Source organism: Saccoglossus kowalevskii, chromosome 14 (genome assembly GCF_978046115.1).
Source record: "Saccoglossus kowalevskii chromosome 14, keSacKowa6.1, whole genome shotgun sequence".
NCBI lineage: Eukaryota > Metazoa > Hemichordata > Enteropneusta > Harrimaniidae > Saccoglossus > Saccoglossus kowalevskii.
In genome coordinates this window covers 20415418-20435426 of record NC_140654.1, presented here as the reverse complement: position 1 = coordinate 20435426, position 20009 = coordinate 20415418, and the positions used below count along the sequence as shown (strand labels likewise).

The 20009-nt window shown below is 36.2% G+C and overlaps 1 protein-coding gene across 1 annotated transcript; it reads left to right on the top strand.

The window, feature by feature from the left end:
• The first annotated feature begins 4334 nt into the window (after window positions 1-4334).
• On the top strand, window positions 4335-16610 carry LOC146734541 (beta,beta-carotene 15,15'-dioxygenase-like). The gene is made up of 11 exons (XM_085507506.1): window positions 4335-4479; window positions 4719-4860; window positions 5952-6045; window positions 6426-6540; window positions 6894-7083; window positions 7403-7608; window positions 9361-9512; window positions 10297-10398; window positions 10560-10754; window positions 16067-16214; window positions 16405-16610. Exons 1-11 carry the CDS (start codon window positions 4335-4337, stop codon window positions 16608-16610), a joined length of 1695 nt encoding a protein of 564 aa, XP_085363632.1.
• Window positions 16611-20009: the final 3399 nt, after the last annotated feature.

The following is a 20009-nucleotide window of genomic DNA, read 5'->3' as shown; positions in this document are numbered from 1 at the left end:
CCAATACATTGTAATGTAGGACTGATAGAGGCAAGACACCCTGCAGTGGTTCTATGCCGTATAACCAACATAATTTAGGGACTTGTGTTTCACAAGAAAGAGTGGTTTGCTGAGCTTGTCCCTTTCTCTACATGGGCAAGTTTGAAGTAGCGTGAAATTACGGTTAGTGTTTTTGTACCCTACATTCATTGAGACCTCGTCCTTTGAAGTTATATACCTTATTTCGTCGTCGATGTTACTGTGTGCGACTGAAATCTCGCTAGAACTACACGGTGCAAATTTTTGAACTTTGGATTATTATTGGTTGTGTGACTTTGTTTGACATCCAGTGAAAAACAAGGTAGTTCTTGGGGATTCAATTGTTACTACAAGATAACTGTCAGGGCGCTTCTTAAACAACTGGATTTATTCGGGTGCCTTTATTAAATATTATACGACAGGAAGCATAAGAAAAAGCTTGTAACAGGCCAATTGTTCTACTCATCCGCAGTTCACTATTCTGGTAACGGAAATTTCACGATGGTGAATTTATTTCACATTTCTAAAATGTATACTTGTAAGGCCACCTACATCTGTAAGTTAAGATGAACAAATCTTGAAAATCAAGCAGAATAAGGGCATGTCCGATACTTCTGAATAACTCGGTGATCAGTCCGATATAAAGTGTATTATAGACAGGTAATTGTGAGTGTAAGACGAATTTAGTAGTTGTAATAACAAGCCCGTTATACACTTGTGCTTGGGAGAAATACAAATGATATGTAAAGTCCGCATTGTAACCAGCTTGCCCGAGGAATATTTGTGGTGGAAGACAGACCGGGACTGTGAATGCATGTATTGCTTCTGTTTGTGTTGGATCAATCTGGGTAGGCCCAACTGAACTGTCGACCCCATGTCTCTAATAATCCAGTAGGTGTGCAACTATCATTAGATTGAAGTGCGAAGTGAACTAGATAAACAGGGTTGTTTTTTCAGCCAATGTTAGTTTTCCTTAACCGGTTTGAATGATTAAAGACTTAACAATTATTCTAGGCTTGTTTTCAAATCTGCTGGAATATTTTCTTCGAAATTTTATTAATGGTGGATCTATCAACGTTTAATGCACTGACACAACCCCGCTGCTTGTTTGAAATAGATATTTTTTGCTTGTTTTTATCAATGCCGCGTTAATATGGTCGTCGAACGGGATGAATCGTTGCTTTTGTTTCAACCTCAAACGCGGCGTTTTCCCATTGAGTTCAGCGAGCACTTTGAACTACCAAAAGTAAACAACGTAACCAGTTTTTTTCGACCACAGGCGTTGATGTCTCTGCATTACTGTGATGCTACGTATTGGTCATTTGGGCATCGATTCACAGGAAGGCAAGCTTAATGACGGCTGTATAAACACTGTGGCCGCAGGTCTGAATGTAGCTCAATATCTGAACGATTACATGATCATGAGTGCATTATCCGGCCTACATCCCGTCAACCAGAGATGAATTATTTTGGTTCGTACAAACCATATTCAATATGAGAAATTGTTTCTATTTGTTTTCGTTTATATTTTCTACGTAGTCAACTGAACCCGGCGGTTGTACTGACAAATCACGTTCAAACGATTGTATCGGTATATTTACACGTGTTCGGGTTTTATGGTGAAATAAACAACCTTGAATCAAATATTATGTATCTTCAACTCGTGGGGGAAATCTTCGTTCGTTTCAGTCCCCTGGATTTAGAACACTATTAGATCCAGCACCGGACAGCAACTGTCAATTTACTGCAATTGCAGACCAATTAAGGCAACACGATATATTTAATCGCCTTCGACATTAAGACAAGAATGTTTTGCAAATCTCCACAACATCAGATGGGTGCCCACTAAATAATGTTGTTGAAGGAATTGTTCTGAGACTCCCCTTAGAAATAGAAACTAATGGAACATTCGACGATCACGTAACACGTAACAATAAGCTGCAGTGATATACAATGTTCAGTTTCTAGTCAAATTGACAATGGTGTAAAGACTACCTACCGAATGCCATTCTCGAACATATGGCAGAAAGGCCAAGGGAACTTTACATAAGTCAGATGGGTAGTATTTATAAGTTCATCAGTGAAAACACTAAAACATGCGCTAAATATACAATATCGAGTAGTATCTACGAAATTAATCGCGATGACGAAACTTGTCGGGCTGATATTTTATTTAATCACTTCCATATGCAATTATTAAACGAGTTCTAATGGACATGACGACTTGGCGAGTTCTATCTACATTCACACATTTCACCAACATTATCAAACAAGTGCCTGCTGAAACATATTGAGTCATGTATATTCATTAAGAAATTTAAGTTCCCTGAACACACGTTCTAAGTAACGACGTCCCCACCATACCAGTGTGGCACTGCACGATATTTTGCATGAGGGGGCGAGATCTGTTCACCAACATTGCGCCCTTAAAGATTTTGAAATCTAGACTCACTGAAACGTTTTTTCTTGCATTTTCAGGGGCTCATTTTGCTGACACAAAATGTTTCAGCTTGAAACTTTTTTGAGGAGGCGATAGCCCCTTCTGCCCCCGTTATGCCGCCACAGGGTTTATACTGATTACATCAGCTAAGAGAAGATACTTAGTAGTTAAAAATATGTTTTTACTTGGATCGATGACACTCAACAACCTACCACTTTGACCATAGTTACCCGACCCAAGCGAACAACGAACGCTTGACAATATACGAGGGGGGAATTAGACAACATACTTTTACGGTACTTTTCACTCACACACGGATGGCACACGCGAAGTGACGCGGCTGGAATACCTTATCAACTTAGCGACCTGTGTTAGATGACTACTCCACCTATCGTTATTCGACAAAAGGTAGTGACCATCAGTTACATCTATGGAAAGCCGATCGGAACGCCGGAGAGTTTAATAAAATACCAACAAAGAAACATAGATAGTTAAAAATTCATTCGACGTGTGAGGAATCAGCTATTCAGTCAGTCAACGGCATAATATTTACTAGGTGGGCGAATCTTCACATCTGCATCATGAGATGGGCTTCGTGATCGACAGACATACAGACAAAACATTCCTTCACATTTCTAAACCTATGTCAAACAGACATACAACCTACGATTCATCTGTGGTTCAGTTTTATGAATACTGGAACATATAATATAATGGCATTCAAGTTGGTGGATTTGTTCGACTGAAGGCGTTGCGCGAATATCATGCTGCCTCTAAGTCTATGTATCTTTCAGTGACTATCCAGTAAATAAACCCAACAGCGTCTTACCTCCGATTGACCTTTTGTATCTGGTCAAATTAGTCATCACAGTTTCAGGCGTTATCATATGACTGATAGAACGATGAATCTCTAAAGATAGCGTGACCGATTCATAGTTATTGGTAGTTCTAACACTTCATGTCTCTTTTGATCACCATCGACCAAACACTTACAGGTGGGTACTATATTATTTAAAACGTGGCATTGTTCCGAATTTAAAGATGATATGGCGGCACAAAATATAGACAGAATATGCAATCTGATCAGTGTGAAATGCCCCAGCTGGACACATTGGTCCGTCCATTGCGCATTTGGACAGATAATACGTAATACGTAACATCACAATAGTGATTATTGCTCTGTTAATTTGTAGAAATTGAAAACGATATTTTTAAATGATGGCATGTACACTTTTAAAAGAGTTTTCAGAGCTGTGACACTGGTCATGGGAGTGTTGTTAATTCAACCCAGTTAACATTGATGCAACATAATTATGCGGTTTTTCTACTGCCACTCGCGCTTTCCAACGTTCACACATTTCATTTACGTTGATATGTGGTATATACGAATCAAATATAATTTTTAACATTGAAATATTTATAAACTTAACATGTTATCGTTGACCGTTACAAAGATGACAGTCAAAGGACGGTATCACTTAAGCTAATATTGAGATAAGATAAGGCTTGGGCAATCTTTTAAGGAGATAACATTTACGCATTTTATTGTAGGTGGCGCTCCCAAGTGAATTTCACGCAATCCTTGGCATCTGAGTTCAAACACTGTTTCGAAGCCGTGCATTGTATAATAACATAATTAAACCTGTGCTGACTTGTTTAATGTAAAACACACGTCATGAAATTCGTTGGCGCAACGTATTTTGAAGCCAGTGTACACATTAAAAAGAACTGATAACATTACCGACCTCGTCTGAGATTTTAAGCGTTGCACTTAATATGTTATGTGTTAACAGAAGCATTAAACACGTTTACCTTACTTACTCCTGTTAACATATGTCATATTGCTTTCAGGATGTTATCTCGTATGCTATTCAAAATGATTGTGTCATGTCTGTTTGCATCTATGGCAAATTGCTGGGATGTACCAGACAACATATACGATACTTACTTCGGGACAATCTCGAGGGAAAGACCGTATATGCCGACTGAAATACATGGGGAGATACCAGACTGGATTGAAGGTATGACAAGTATTTAAAAGGGCGGTGGTCGTCGCGCAGCGCGTGTTCGGATTTTATGTAAATAAACAATGTATTTTACACGCGTTGTATACGTCGCTATGAGTCCCATATCGAACAGGACGCGGCGCGACGACTGCCGCCCTTTAATGTTACGCATATAAACTCATGAATACAATTAGTTAATAAAGTCGTGATTAAAACGTAATTTTGTAGTAACGTACATTTACCAAATTTTACAGGGTACTTTTTAAAGCAGTCTGGTGGTACATATGGTAACTGGAGTAACCCTGAACTTGGATCCAAAATTACCCACGCGTTTGATGGATTAGGAAGAGTGGCATCGTTTAAAATGCGTGATGGTATGGTGGAATACGGAACTAAGTATGTTATATATCAATCGATTCACCCACATTCTCTGCAGTAATAAAATGATTAAATCGCGATTAGGTCTCAACTAGCGAGTTAACTTGCATTGTCTCGTGTTAGACCAGGCATCCTATAATGACGCGTGTTTTGTTCTGAGATCGCAAGATTGAAACTTAACAGCAACGTTTTATTTATTCCTGATATTTTGCCCCCATATTTTCGTTGTTGTTGATAGTACAGTTAGATGAACATGTCAAAAAATAAATATGACTTCGATTGATGTGACAGAATGATAATCGATATGTCACGATTTAAAATTCTTCTTAGAGTTGTGTGAGTGTATTGCTCAATCATTTAGTTACTTTTTGATATATACAAATTGCAAAGTTCATTTTGGAATTCACACGCAATTCATGAATAGATGGCAGCTTCTACAACACCTTGCCTGTACAATTTTTACGATATTGTGTTGTTCTCTTTTATGCTCAATATCAATAATATCTATTTATATTCAGCCTCACGTCTTTCAGGGTGTATGTTTGAAATCAAATCAAAGTATAAATTGATAGCTTGAATGGTAGTCGTCGCGCCACGCATACACGAGATATGAGTCGCACATGAAACAAGATGGCGATTTTGACTATTGCGCAGATCAACGAGTATAAACAAATACGTTTCTAAGCTTTAACTGTACAATTTCCTTGGTGGTTGGAAGGTAAAGAAAGAGTCACCGGTGGTATTTAGTGCACGTTGCACCCAGGTCAAAAATAGTACTGGTATTTTTTTAGAAAAGCGCCGTGGATTCTGGCTAAATCAATATTTATCAACACAAATGTCAAACATACGCGGTGTAACCTTCCTTTAACACAACTTTATCTAACTTGAAGAATAAATCTGATTCTGGATAAATACAAAACTATTACGTAACAATAAAAAATAAATTGTAATAACACAGTAAAAATATAAAAAAACATCAAAACTGATCCATTATCACAAGCTGTGAATACTATGTGTCAACATAAAGCTAGATTTATGCTATTTGTAGACAAATTTGCAGGCATTTTCTGTGCAACCGCATTACATTGGTGTATGTTAATTTTTTCCAGATTTTATTTGACTCAAAGCTATAAAACGTGGGATTATTACGAGTGGGATATGGACGTATCTAAGGTCGCCTGGGCAACGACGTATTCTCCTATTGTATGTATAGTTAAATGCATAGTTAGTTAATGCATAGTCAAATCGTATCTGAGTGAACAGGAGTACTCGGTCACTTGAATTGTGATAGGAATTGAAAATTCATTAAAATAAATCGCACAGCCTTCGTTATACCAGTAAAGTAATGATGTAAATTAGTCCAAGTGACGCAGTTGACATCATCGATATTCTTTTCATTTGTAGTCTTCATTCAATGACATTGTTAACTGCTTTTTACAGATTTGATATAGTCGATTTGAAAGAAATGTCCCACATATCTACACCATTTTCACATTACTGAACCTAACCTCACGCTGACTTATAAAGAAACACAATGTTTCAATCAGTCTTTACTATTAATCTGAGTTCACGTTCTCATGTAGCACCAGGAACAGTTCGAGAAATGGTCCGTTTTCAACGATTATTCTGCCCTTAATCCAAATATTGCTTTCTGGAAGATTGGAGATAATGTCGAAACCGTGACAGAAGCTAGTTTCGGTTAGTTACCTGTATAGTTTTCAAAATATTTATGTCTATGCATTAGGACTGTGCGACTACGGTGGTAAAACACGACAAATATTGGGTTGTAATATTGGAGTTAAAGCTACGTTGGTTAAGGCTATGTTGAGATAAAGCTATGGAGTTATGTTGGACATGGTTTCAATAAGACATATACAGCGCTTTTAAGCTACAAAAGCACGACGAACGAGGCACATTAAACGCACAATTCATTTTGTTTGTTTTGACGTATATTTGACCACAGCGCAAGGCTAAATTTCTCGCAAATCTATTGTATGTAATTTCCTTATTGCCTGTGCTTGAATATATACAAGTTAACATGTCATTCATAGGACTATGGATCGATCTTGAGACTCTTGACACCAAGGGAACATATCCGTTCAAAGATGTTAACTTCGGGCTGCCTCCATATATGGTGAACTTGAATAATCCGGCACACGAACACACTGATGCTGACGGTGTAACACTGTATAGTTCTGCACTCATGTTTGATATGCGTGATAGTGAAAACATCAATGCGTGGTATGTATAATATAAAGTAAGATATATTGTATATAAGTGCATATTTTTGTTGTGTCACAGAGGGCGCACTGGCTCTGCAAACAAATGCTCAATAGGCATGAGACCATGTTTTGTGTGGATGTGTCCGAGATGAGTGAATTGCCCACAAATTCAAATGTAAAAAATAACGTGTCCGAAAACGATTTCCAAAAATAAACCACAAACAACTGATGCGTCAATATAATTGTGTTTGTACAACACAATTAATTAATTAAATAATTTATTTATTAAGCTTTTCTGTTGTGTCGTAAATTAATGTTATTTATTAATATATTCAAAGGCGAATGGTGTATAAAATCCAGAATGACGAACGGATACCATTAGCGTCTTACTTAGCAGGCGGTCCCTTCAATCTGAGCCAGTGCGTGGATGATGGTTACCCCGACTTTGATCTACCCGGTGGTTACCTCCATTCTTTTGCTATAACTGAGAATTATTTTATTATTCCAACATCGAATTTTTTCATGGATGTATGCAAAAACCTACGTGAGTTGACTATATTGTATACTATATTGGTATTTGTATAACAAAATGATATAACCAAAAAATCAGACATTTTTTTACAGAATAAACAAGTAAAGGACTGAATAAACAATTATTCCTCACTTTTTTTTCACAAAACAATTCTGTTATTTATCATGGACTTAAATCTTTAACATATGTGTACTTGCTTATCATTCATGGTTTTTTTTTTCAATCGATGTACATTTGTTACCGTGGTTTCCATATTCAACATTAATATTCATTATTACATGTCTTTAAAGCTATGTAATTGTTGGAACACAATTTATAGACATTGTAAAATTCAACTGGTTCGGGAGATCATAGTGCGGGATTCCCTTTGAAAAACATTATTGCCAGGTAGGAATAATTCAAAAAAGCGGCTAAGATTTCGCACATTTTCTGAACGGAATTTTACGCATACAGCACAATGTATATTACAGTGTATACGCTGGAATTGCATCTCAACACTCTGTATGTTTACTGCTCACTTGATTGAATGGAGTCAACCTTTCTCCCCTAAAAGTTGGCTTCTTCGGTGACTACAAATGGTGTAAAATATCATGCCGCAGGTGTAGGAGTGTCCGATAGTAGCTGATAGGTGGCTCTTAGCGTATGATGCTCGCCCATTGTCCAGTATTGATTCCTTAGTGTATGGGTAGTTTTCTTGCAGCCATTTTTCTATCGAAATAGATTCTATTTCTTGCGTAGCTTGTTGTCTTATTTATTTATTTTGATTATGCTTATAAATGACATGTCGTTTTTAGGATGGTTGATGCTATTGAAATACTTTTGCAAAATGGTTGGTAAATCTGGTTCTCAGTTGTGTCTTTGTCTCCCCTACGTATTGTTTTTGACATTGTTTGCATGCGATTAAATATATTGCGTTTGTAATGTTGCATGTTATGTGATAATTTATTTTGTAGTTATGGTACTCTATTAAATGCTAGTTTTGAGTGAATATTGACATATTTAACATCAAAAACTTCAATATTAAACAAGTAACACGTTCTCATCTTTACGTACTGAACGTTGACAACAATTCCATCTCAGATCAACTTAATGTCGGATAAATATGAACTTTGACATCTGAGTGTAATATAGTATATGTAATGGTCTCGTGCGATCGGTAGTTGAAATCATAATATTTATAAAATAGTATGCAAATATGGTGAATATGTCATCTATGAAACATAAATTATACGAAGTGGTTGGATGATGGTGCACATGATAATAGTAATGTGTGGAGTTATGTCCATATATTGCCAGACGCATTAGTTATTGTTGTTAAACTGAAAACTATTGTTATTAGGTATAATTGTTAGCCAATTTATATTGTTAGAAGTGGGTGGAAGTTGAACATGTCTAAGTTCAACGGCTTTCTGGCAAGCACTACTGGCTTCTGTAATACTAGGTATTATGGTGTAGAGTGCCATCACATCAAGTGTCGCTATGTGACTACGTTGTGGTACCTCACCCAAATCTAGGTGTATAAAGTTTCACGTTAGTCTTATATTGGACTCCCAACAATTTTACACTGTGCATTCATTAAAACCACTGGTTGATCAGTTCTTGCTCGTGACTTCCGAGGGAGATAAGAAAACAGGCTCAACAACATATATATATTGTGTTGAATTTTGTTTTAAAATAAATGTTTATTTCCATTGAACATGTTATCAATTGTACTTGGTAGAGCGTTCATAACATAAACTATTGACTGCAAATTTCCTATTTCAGTGTCGGACCCAGATGACCCAGTACTGCCCACCTTCCTGACCGGTTATGAATTTCGATCAGATATTCCGACGAGATTTGTTTTCATAAGCCGTAAAACCAATGAAGTAGTAGGCGAATTCTCCACACCAGATGGGTTGTTTATAACACATCAGGTATAAAAGACTGGACAACTGATACATGGCTGAACATTATTTTAGATACACCAGTTAACATTATAGTTAATTTATCAGGCGATATATTATATATATTTTTATATGCCGAATGATCAGTTTAACACAATAACTCAATTAAGCTATACAGATGATTGGCTTGTATTCTGACGTAGTTTTCTTCTATACCATGGCCTAAAACTGAATGTTATCAGTGCAGTTCACATTCTCAAATCTCAACATGATGTGTGAAAATTTATGTGCCAGTAGCACGATAATTTATTCTGAGCATTATCCATATAAATTCATTATTATAAAATGTATATACTGGAAACATCAAAATTCAGTGGCGGTGGCACCGGCGTCTCCCCCAAACCAAGCTGAAACTTTTTGTGTCAGCAAAATTTGCCTCTAAAAATGCAGGGATAGTGAGCAGATGTCGCCCCACCATACCAAATTTTGTCCCGCCGCCTCTGCAATTTGAAATTTATTTAAATTTTGTTTACACAAATAATTCGGAAAAAAAATTGCAAAGATTTTTATATTTTGTTTGAACATGCTATAGTCCGCCATGTATTATACGAATACGAATATTGTTTTTTGATATAACATACAAAAGCAGAGTTAACTCTTCGAATAATTCTGTGTTTTGTCCATTATCTGACGATTGTATAATGGGAAAATATCGATTGATGAAAAAGTAAAGAATCATGATAATAAGCTATCACTATTGAGATATATACATGTGGATAAACAAAAGAATTGATGATTAATTTGTGTGTTGCAGCTCAATTCTTATGAACTGGATGGCAAAATGTACTTAGATATGATGACATACTCGTGGGATGTATACAGATATTTCGATTTGGAAGAAATTGTAGCAGGACCAGTAAGTTATTTCATAAACATCAATTTGCAATGTTGCATGCAAACAAATATTTTTGAGCACAACTATACATTAAATGTTGGCGATCTGCCTATAGCTGTTATTACAATTTGACAAACTTTCTGGCTAAGTTTCGCAATATTACAATCATTGTTTTTATCTAGGGCACAAAGAGAACAGTGGTAGAGCGGTTTGTAGTTGATATGAACGATTGGATGCTTATTGACAGAATTGATCTCTATCCATCGGGCTATCAAGTTGTTGATTTTTCAACCATCAACTATTATAATTATAACACTAAACCCTACACGTATGCGTACATGGCAGGGTTAGACCCAGTACCAAATACGGTTATCAAGGTAAGTTGATAAATTGTTTGTATGCTATACAGGGATGGTACAATGCAGTTTAGTGATCGCAACGATACAAGGTCAATGGGAATACAATGAGCCCGTTGTCTCTTTGGCATGATACGTATGTGTTTAAATCCCGCCAGTGGCAGTAATGAACAAGAACTGTTTTCCTGCTGTTGTTCTTCTCGCAGTGTTATCTTTTGTCAGTAAACATCGATTATTACATGGATGCTAACAACCTATTGTTTGCTATTCAAATTCGCTTGGTGTACAGCCTCACTTTCGTCACAAACTAAAGAAATTGTGATTCCGCAGTTAAGTCACAAATTTCTTCAGATTTTAAGCATCCGCTATGAGAAACTATCTACGACTGCAACAAAATGTACCACCTCAATAATGAATTGAAGGTGTTAATGTATAAACGCAGGTTCGTGAGAATGTGGTTTTTGCTTGTTTTTTTTGTTTGTTTTTTAAATGCAGCTTTATCACATACAGAACATGCTACACATTTTAAAAGACCATGGCATCCATGAGTTTATCAAATGTATTATCTACGTTTTGGTAATTCAGTTGGTGAAGGGGTTTCAAATTCGACTAGCTCCCAGAAATGATGTCAAATGTACGTTTAGGGAATAATGTTTGTCTTCGTTGTTGTTGTTCTTGTTGTTGTCGTCGTTGACTTCGTGTCATTTGTTGTCGTATGGTTACAATAACACAAACATTTATTTTTCCTACCTTTCAACTTGGATATTATATTAACTAGCTCACGAACTCAGCCAAATTGAAATATGGTACATGTTGTATGTTTATTTTTCCAAAATATTCTTTAAATTTCAATTAAAATAGTTTTATTCTTTTGGTTACACTAACTCAAACATTTTTTATCTGATCATCTTCAAATATGGGAGTCTGTTTTGTTATGAAATTCTAGTGCAACTATCAATTGTAATTTTCAAGGATTAAGTGAATTAAACGTACCATCCACAATTCAATGAGCAAAACTACAAGAGCACGTGGAAGTTGCACAGGAATCTTAGTAAAATCATATAAGCTAATCAACTTCAAACTTTCCTTAATAACTACAAAATACAAGTTGGGAGAATGAGTTATGTGTATAATCGTTCACCCAGTACAGCTTTTATGGGCACTTACAAAATGGTCACATCTATCACATCAACGGAACGATTATTGCTTTGCAATATGTAAATTAGTGGTAAAGTAAATGTAATACTAGTAGTATCTGACGTCGCCTTTTACACTGATTATATTTTCTAATATTTATTTATAGCCTTGTGAGTTATGCAAATTAAGAGTATCTTTAGTATGTTCCACTTGGGGTAAAATTCCAAAATGTAAACAGCGTTAAACCATTACTGTCTACATATACAAAATGTGAAACAAAATAAAGGACTGCAAGTGCCCACGAACATGTATATGTTATATAAATTAAATAAATACCCTGTACCCAATAACCGTGACTGTGGGACATAACATCAACTTGGTGTCGTTTTACTGAATAATGAATAATTCATTTACATAGGTTTATGGGACCGGAGTTCTAAATGTTCATAATAATTTGGTATTAAGGTAGCGAGAATGTTTTGTGACGTTTTCGAATAAAACATTCTCTGTCTGTTGTCTCGTTCAGAACAGTAATTTAGCTTATATATTTCAAAAGACTAAGTATAGAGGTACAAGTTCGCACAAACTGGACAGTCATTGTTTACATAATTATCACGTGACATCAAAAATGGTGAACCTTGTAAAAATTACTAAGTCCGCGATTGCGAGGGCACACTGCGGAATTTCCTGGTGAAATTTACGTCATGCATTGTCCGTAATCAAGTCCATTGAAATGTGTCCCCGGTAATCAAAAGACCTATAATTCCGATTTCTATGCAGGTTTGTTTTTTTGTCCCCAAATTATTTCATACTTGGCACCTTTAACAGACTATTATTCTGTGACAAAGCATTTTCTTTAAAAACCCAGACATATTTCGCACCATCATTATCTTTTGAACGACAACTGCGAGTTTGAATGTCCTAGTCCGAACGCACTTCATTTGGCGGCGGTCCCAATGAGTCGTACTCAGTCAAAACTTCAACTCGAGAAAAACGCGAAAAACAGTTTTGGTTAATGAAACACTGTAGATTTGCTGCATTATTATAAATATACACTAAAAATGGCCAAAAGTATTAACCTCTGATATCATAGAACTCATAAAGAGTGTCAGATAATGAATAATTTCATGCTCGAGCGTGAAAAATGAAGAAAACTGCTGGCATTTGAGTCCGTACTCCAGGAACGTTCGGGTTTCCATTGTTATGCAAACGCACAACGAGGGATAATCCTCTGACAAACATTACTGTCCCACTGTACACGCTGACAGTTTACAAACATGCTAATCCTTCAAGTGTCTCTGATAAGAGATCTAATAAAACGGTTTTCATGGTGAAGCAAAATGGCCGATGTTTGAAAAAAATTGCTGTTTCAGGCTGCGACACTGAGTGGCAGATTTTTCTTTGCCTCGTCTGTCAACGTTTTCTTTTCTTCACCATTGCGTTATAAAAAATGGTATTAGTAAAATAGATAATTGACTTGGAAAATAAAACGATTTAAAAGAAAGTTGCGCAAAGTTACAGTACTTATTTCGCACAACCTCCCACCCGCTTCCGCTTTCCAATCACCTTTTTCACTCGCTTTTGCGACCGCTCGTTGAATTCGACCGGACAATTTCCGCTTTATTTTTGACCGCGCAAACCCCGAAATATCACCGCCCGCTCGCTCGCTCGCGCGCATTTGAAATTAGGATTAATAGAAACATTTCCGAGGTTCACATTGTCTTATAAATTGTCTTTCTGTTTTTTATGAATGTTCAACAGCTGACAAAAGTTCAAATACTTTTTGTTTTAACTATCTATAATTATATGCACGCAATCTGACCCTTTGACCTCGATTTGGCTTGGACTGAATATTTTATTTTGAACAATATTCTGACGTGTAATACAAAATGTATTTCAACACAAGTACGACATCTTGTCTGGGTTTTCTTTCCTGATTGTTGAGTCTTCGCAATGTGTTTTGTATAATTATTGTTGTTTTTCCCCGAGGCAAAGACAAGCTGAAGGACCATGAAGCTAAATGGCAGTTTCATGCAAGGGCTGAGTGAAAGGAAATATTTCTAAGCCTAAAATAAAACCTTATATTACACCTCTTTGTGTATTTGTTAATTTTACATATGTTTTTAATGACAGTATGTCTGTAAATATCTAGAAAAATCTCGTTTTCGTTGATAATTTTGATTGTTTGGAATGTCTGTTTACCGTGTCCCAATAATTTGTTTGGAATGTCGATCCCAGTTGGTTTCTCCATACTGAATTTAGGAAGGGCGTCGATCAACACAATCAGCCGAAACGGGACAAACATTTACCGTAATTCATGGGGATCATGTCCGTAATTTGTGGGCTGAGACCCCAAATAATTTAACAAGTACTATTATTATTATAATATATATTTTAATTACATCGCAAAACTACAACAGAGCTGGAGTTGTTCGCGGTGAAACAACCGCCTTGAAGTCGATGCAACTAGCCATTTCTTACCTTGAAATAAAAAACAACAACTAAAAATTCGAAGAGCATCGGGGAAAATATTAATAATCATTCTTATCAATCGCTTGCTTTATTTTATTCGAATCCACGAAATTCACGAGTTTTTTGACATTTGTTGGCAACTTCCGCTCTAAAAAAGATTGAAAATGTGGGTGTGGTTCTTTTGCGAGTTTGTCCTGTTGATAATACGGACAAATATGGTTCTGTGACCCAGGTTGTGCTCCGATCATGTGACTTTCAACCAATCAATGATGTTGTAACAAAGCATATTTGACGCTAATTGAAAGGTCGTCGTACCATCCAATTTCCGGCGTCGATTCACATAGTGTTTTTGTGCTGTGACCGGCTTCAACATTCTTTGAAAAACATCGGTATATTTTGACAAACGGATGGAATTTGACCTCAGTTCAGAAAGAAAATACTAGGCTTAGATACATTTAGAGTCCACGGCGAATCAGTTTTCTCTGCGAGTTGGGAAATACAGTAAACCAGAGTAGGGTCGATGATTTTCAGCCCTGAAGGACTTCCGTGTGAATCCTGAGTTACGAATTGTTCATCGACTGGCCACCAAATATTTATGACTATAACTAAATTTGACACGTTTTTTAAGCCCAATAAATTATTCATACATGTCAAGCTCTGTTCGATTTTTTCAGGGCATGTGGCCGTTTTTAGTCAAAAATATTTGTTGTGGGAACACTTTTACGGTACGGTATAGACTGAACTCATTCAATGATCGTGACTTATTTTTGAAAATTGAATGTCAAATTTTACCAGACATGGACCGACGTGGATTCGGTATCGTTATTTTTGGAATTAATCATTAACATTTCCTCGTTTCTCTACTCTGTCAAAATGAGTTACCTATGCTTTTTTCACGTAACTGTCATTAAAATAATAAAAAATAGAACAAGCACCCAAAACATGTAACAAGAGGTCACAGTTCAGTTGCTTTCACGATACAAGTGTCATACAACAATTAGATTTGAGGTGTCGTTCAGAATTTAATAATAGTTACCGGTAATACTAGTTGTATGTTCAAACTTTACTATCAAAACCACCATTTCGACCACTCATGTGCCAGTGATCCGTGTTTGGGTAAGCGGTCGGTGTTTCAATGAGCGAGCTAGCGGAAAAAAACGCGATTAAAATGCGGTCGGTTTCCGGTCAGACAAGACCGCATGGTCGGAAATTAAGCGATAAGCGGTCGATGTAAAAGCGAAAGGTTGGACGAAAGGAGTACTGTATGCCCGGACTGTATGACCATGTTTCTCCGACGAAGTCACGACTGACAATGATGCTGGCAATGGACGTTAGATAAACACGCATTGTTTGCAACTGGAAGCTTATCACCCGTTACATCAGAATCGTCAACAACAGAGTATACAGATAAGATGTTATCATTTAAACCCTTCCAAAGATAAACATTATGCAAATATGCATGAAACGGCAGTTGTAGTCTTTTCTTCTAGCGTTTTAAAACACTAATTTAAGCAACGTTATTTTGCAATGTCGATCTTTTGTAAACCTGGGATGATGTATCAAGGTCTGAAGTAACCGTTTTATAAATTTTTGAAAAATCAAAATAAAAGTGAAAATTTCCACAGGTATGCTGACGTCGACTTTATATTTACTTAAACACGAACCCCAATTATATTATATTTATACTCATATCATTTAGTTATGAATCTATTAATTGCACACAGTTGAACGTGGAAACAAAAGCAGCACTGTATTGGGGTCCATACAATGGTTTGATAACAAGTGAGCCAATATTTGTTCCTACTCTTGACGCCGTTGACGAAGACGATGGTGTTGTACTTGTCGGTGTACTGGACACACATACTGAGACAGGTAACGCTAGATTTGTATTCTAAACCGATGTAATATATGATGGCCATGTTAATACAAGATATTTATGTAGTTAATGAACAGTAACTGTCAATCATTCACGAAGCCTGAATACAAACATTATTTACAATAGTTTATTCGAGTTACATTATGTTTTACGTATTCAATCTAATGACTTACGTTCGTTTTACAGGAATGGTCATAGTGCTGGATGCGAAGGATTTCTCCGAGATCGGCAGGGCGATTTCGCCTGAACTTTTGCCGTTTGGTTTACACAGCAAATTTGTTGTTCAGAAAGTGGAGATGAAAGAGCCACCAATATCTCGTAGCGGGAGTGCTAGAATACAATTTAATATTTGGATAATGTGCTATGCCTTTCTATTGTATTGTACATATTGATGATTCATTATCATATCTAATAGTATGCAATGTCTACAACACAACTACAACGATAAGTGCTAAGTTTTGCTAAACGTTTCGACAGGTTTATTAAAATATACATATAAAATACAAAGTTAAATTAGAATATTTTACAAGGAATAATTAATTCATTAATAGTTGTTGAAACAATGTGCAGATCCATGAAACGCCTAATAAATTGTCAATAAATTATTCTTTAACTGTAGTTTTTTAATTTTCACACGCAAATGTTGTGAAATGTAGATTGCAATATTTTCCATCTGTAGTGTAAGAATACATGCAGTTGATTCACACACAGACAAAATGATGCTTTCAATGCCCGTTATGGGTTGTTCAATCGTACTTAAGTCATATAGAACACTTTACTAAATGGACCTTAATTGGACCATTAAGTTTGTTTGTACTCCGGGGGCGGCAAATGCTACTACTGAATGAAATAGATTGCACAAAATCATTTTAATAATACTAATAATAATTACAATAATAATTAATCAGCATAATAACATATGATTCTTTAGTGCTCAGCATATGACTAAGTGAACTCATTGCGACATGTCAAGTTATGGCACAGAGTGATTCAAATTGCAATGAAGGCCTTTTCATTGATGTTCATCATGTTGAATATTACGTAATATCATAACTAGACAACAATCAGAGTACATGGAATTTACTACCATAATGTGACATTCCACTTCTTCCCTGTTCAGTACTAGCTGTCAGTGTTTTAAGCTTTGTTGTGCCCCCACCTGTTCAGATTCTGCATGCAATCCCTGTTCTTCCCTGTTTCAGCTTCATATCCTGTAAAGGAATTAATAGCTTGCTGTCATGTTCCGCTTCGGACCATTATTCAGTTGGATAATGACTTCCTTATAACTTGCCTCATATGTCTATCGTAATATCGCACCTGGCACACTTTTATAGAATTGCACTTTTCTCGCCACATCTCTTGTCATCTTTCAGTGCATCATCAGCTTTACTGGATCTGTGCAGCACACTATTTCTCAAATCCAGCTTTTCCCATTCCTGAAGGGCAGTTTCCACATCAGCTTGCTCAGCTATGTGTTCTCTGTTATCAAGTCTGCACCCATTCAAAGAACTTGTACACTCTTTCAACCACTGGTCCCCATTGTTGCTTCTTTAACCACATGTCAGGTATCATATCTGTAGGGGCACTTGACAACCATAAGAACTTGGTTCAACTAATGCTGAGGCACTGCAGGTGATGCTACACACAAAACTCCGCACCTGGCATTGTAACCACCAACTGACTCCGGCATACAGCAATCACTTCTCAGATGTCATAACCTCTTTCTTGGGCTCAGCTGGTGGTCGCAAATGGATATTTGCACTCCACAGTTCACTCGAACTCAGGCTTATGGACTGCATTTTTGTTTTTATTACCTCACGTGATATATAAACCAATAGTAATTCCATACAAGGGCATTGCTATCTTAGTAACATTCTTCACTCATGATTGTTTTCACATCTTTTTCTGGCATTAGCCATACCTGCAGGGCTACAGTCATGGCAAAATCTATCCGTACTCCATATTTGGGAACATTATGCTCTTCACCTCTTTCCTGAAAAATTGACATTTATTAGCTACAACCTTCAAACAATTGTCTCAGCCTCTCAAGATTATCAAGGAATGAGACACTACATACAACCACATCATTTTGTTACACTAGACATGTCCTAATTGCCAAGTCAGCAAGACACTTCCCATCACCATTTGAAAGGGGCTGTTTCTCTTTACATATGAATAATGTAAATTTGAATTTGAACACTTTCATTTAGATTATCTGGTGTAAATAAATAAATACAAAGGGGCTAGCGTTGCCTGAAAGACCCACAGGAAGACTGTTGCACTTAACTGGCGGGACAATGTCACACTCATCTATACTCATTTGCCAGTAACCAATTTTTACGTCAACAGTTGAGAACCATTCAGCACCCTTGTGCATCCATGATCTATTCTATCCTGGGTAGTGCTTAGACATCATGAATAGCTTCATGTTTAATTAATGCAATATGGGCAACATATGAACTGTTTAATTCCCTGATTCTCCACTGTCCACTGTCCAGCATTCCCCTTAGGATCTTTTTCACACACACCTGGTATACATATTATAATGCAGGGCTTTGCTATATAAACTATAGCATACTGTTAAACATGACTGATTTTTCATTTGTATTTCAAGTACATGCGTTGGCTTGGCCTATGTAGGCGCGTCCGTACTTCTGCCTATATCCGATAAAGCATTGAGGGATTATCACCTCGTGCAAGTCTAATTGAATGATTAATTAATTAATTAATTAATTAATTAATTAATTAATTAATTAATTTATTTATTTATTTATTTATTTATTTATTTATTTATTTATTTATTTATTTATTTATTTATTTATTTATTTATTTATTTATTTAATAACACTATCAATTATCTCATAAAACCTTGGCTTTATTTATGTTGTAAAATTACTGCGTTGATAATAACCATAGATGTCAAGTATTTTTACTTCTAGATTGAGATACAGTTTTTCATGTCAACATTATTACAGCTTTCAGTTTTTCTGCACGCCATTATCCTAACTTATATTGGCTTAGACGTAGTTGAAACCATACTCACTCGGGTTGAATTGGAAATAAGGTTTTCAAGTTCACCCCTAGTCCTGATCCATTAGAGCTTTAGTCGATCTGAATGAAGAAAAGAGAAAACGGTGGTTCTCACTATAAAATTTAGCACCGAGTACTCATACTGAGTATACCCTGATATCAGTTAAACCTATACGTGTACAGTTTTTAAATTTGTATTGTGATCTGACCTTTCGATCCAGACTATTTATCATGGAGCAGTGGTGATTCGCATCAAGTCGTTAAATATGTTATACCCCTTTGTTAGACAGTTTTAATGTATTCTACTTCACTCTATACTATATCTTTGAGCAGAGGTGATTCGCATATAGTGAATCTATATTGAACAAGCCTTTGTTAGTCAGTAAAACATTTTTTTATGCAGTGACAACAAAAGACTAAGTTATGTACCAGACGATAAACTGTTTACTTTCAGACTGTTGACTGGTTAGACAACCACACTTATGTCTTATAAAAGAAGAATCAAAATTGGCAAGCGTTTTTAAATCTGTCTTGTGTAGTTTTTGAGGTGTTTCTAAGTTTATCAGCTTCACAGAATGAACCAGATTTTCGACTTAGCTTGCAACGGTGCGTCAACGAACAAATCTTTTGAAATACGCAGTTATGAGCGTTTTTCAAACAATATTAACGATGTCATGTTTCAGGACTGGCTGTTATGTGCCTGCTGTCTTGTGTAATGTGGTATTATTATTGGTGCCGGGGAAACGGTAAGAATAATATGT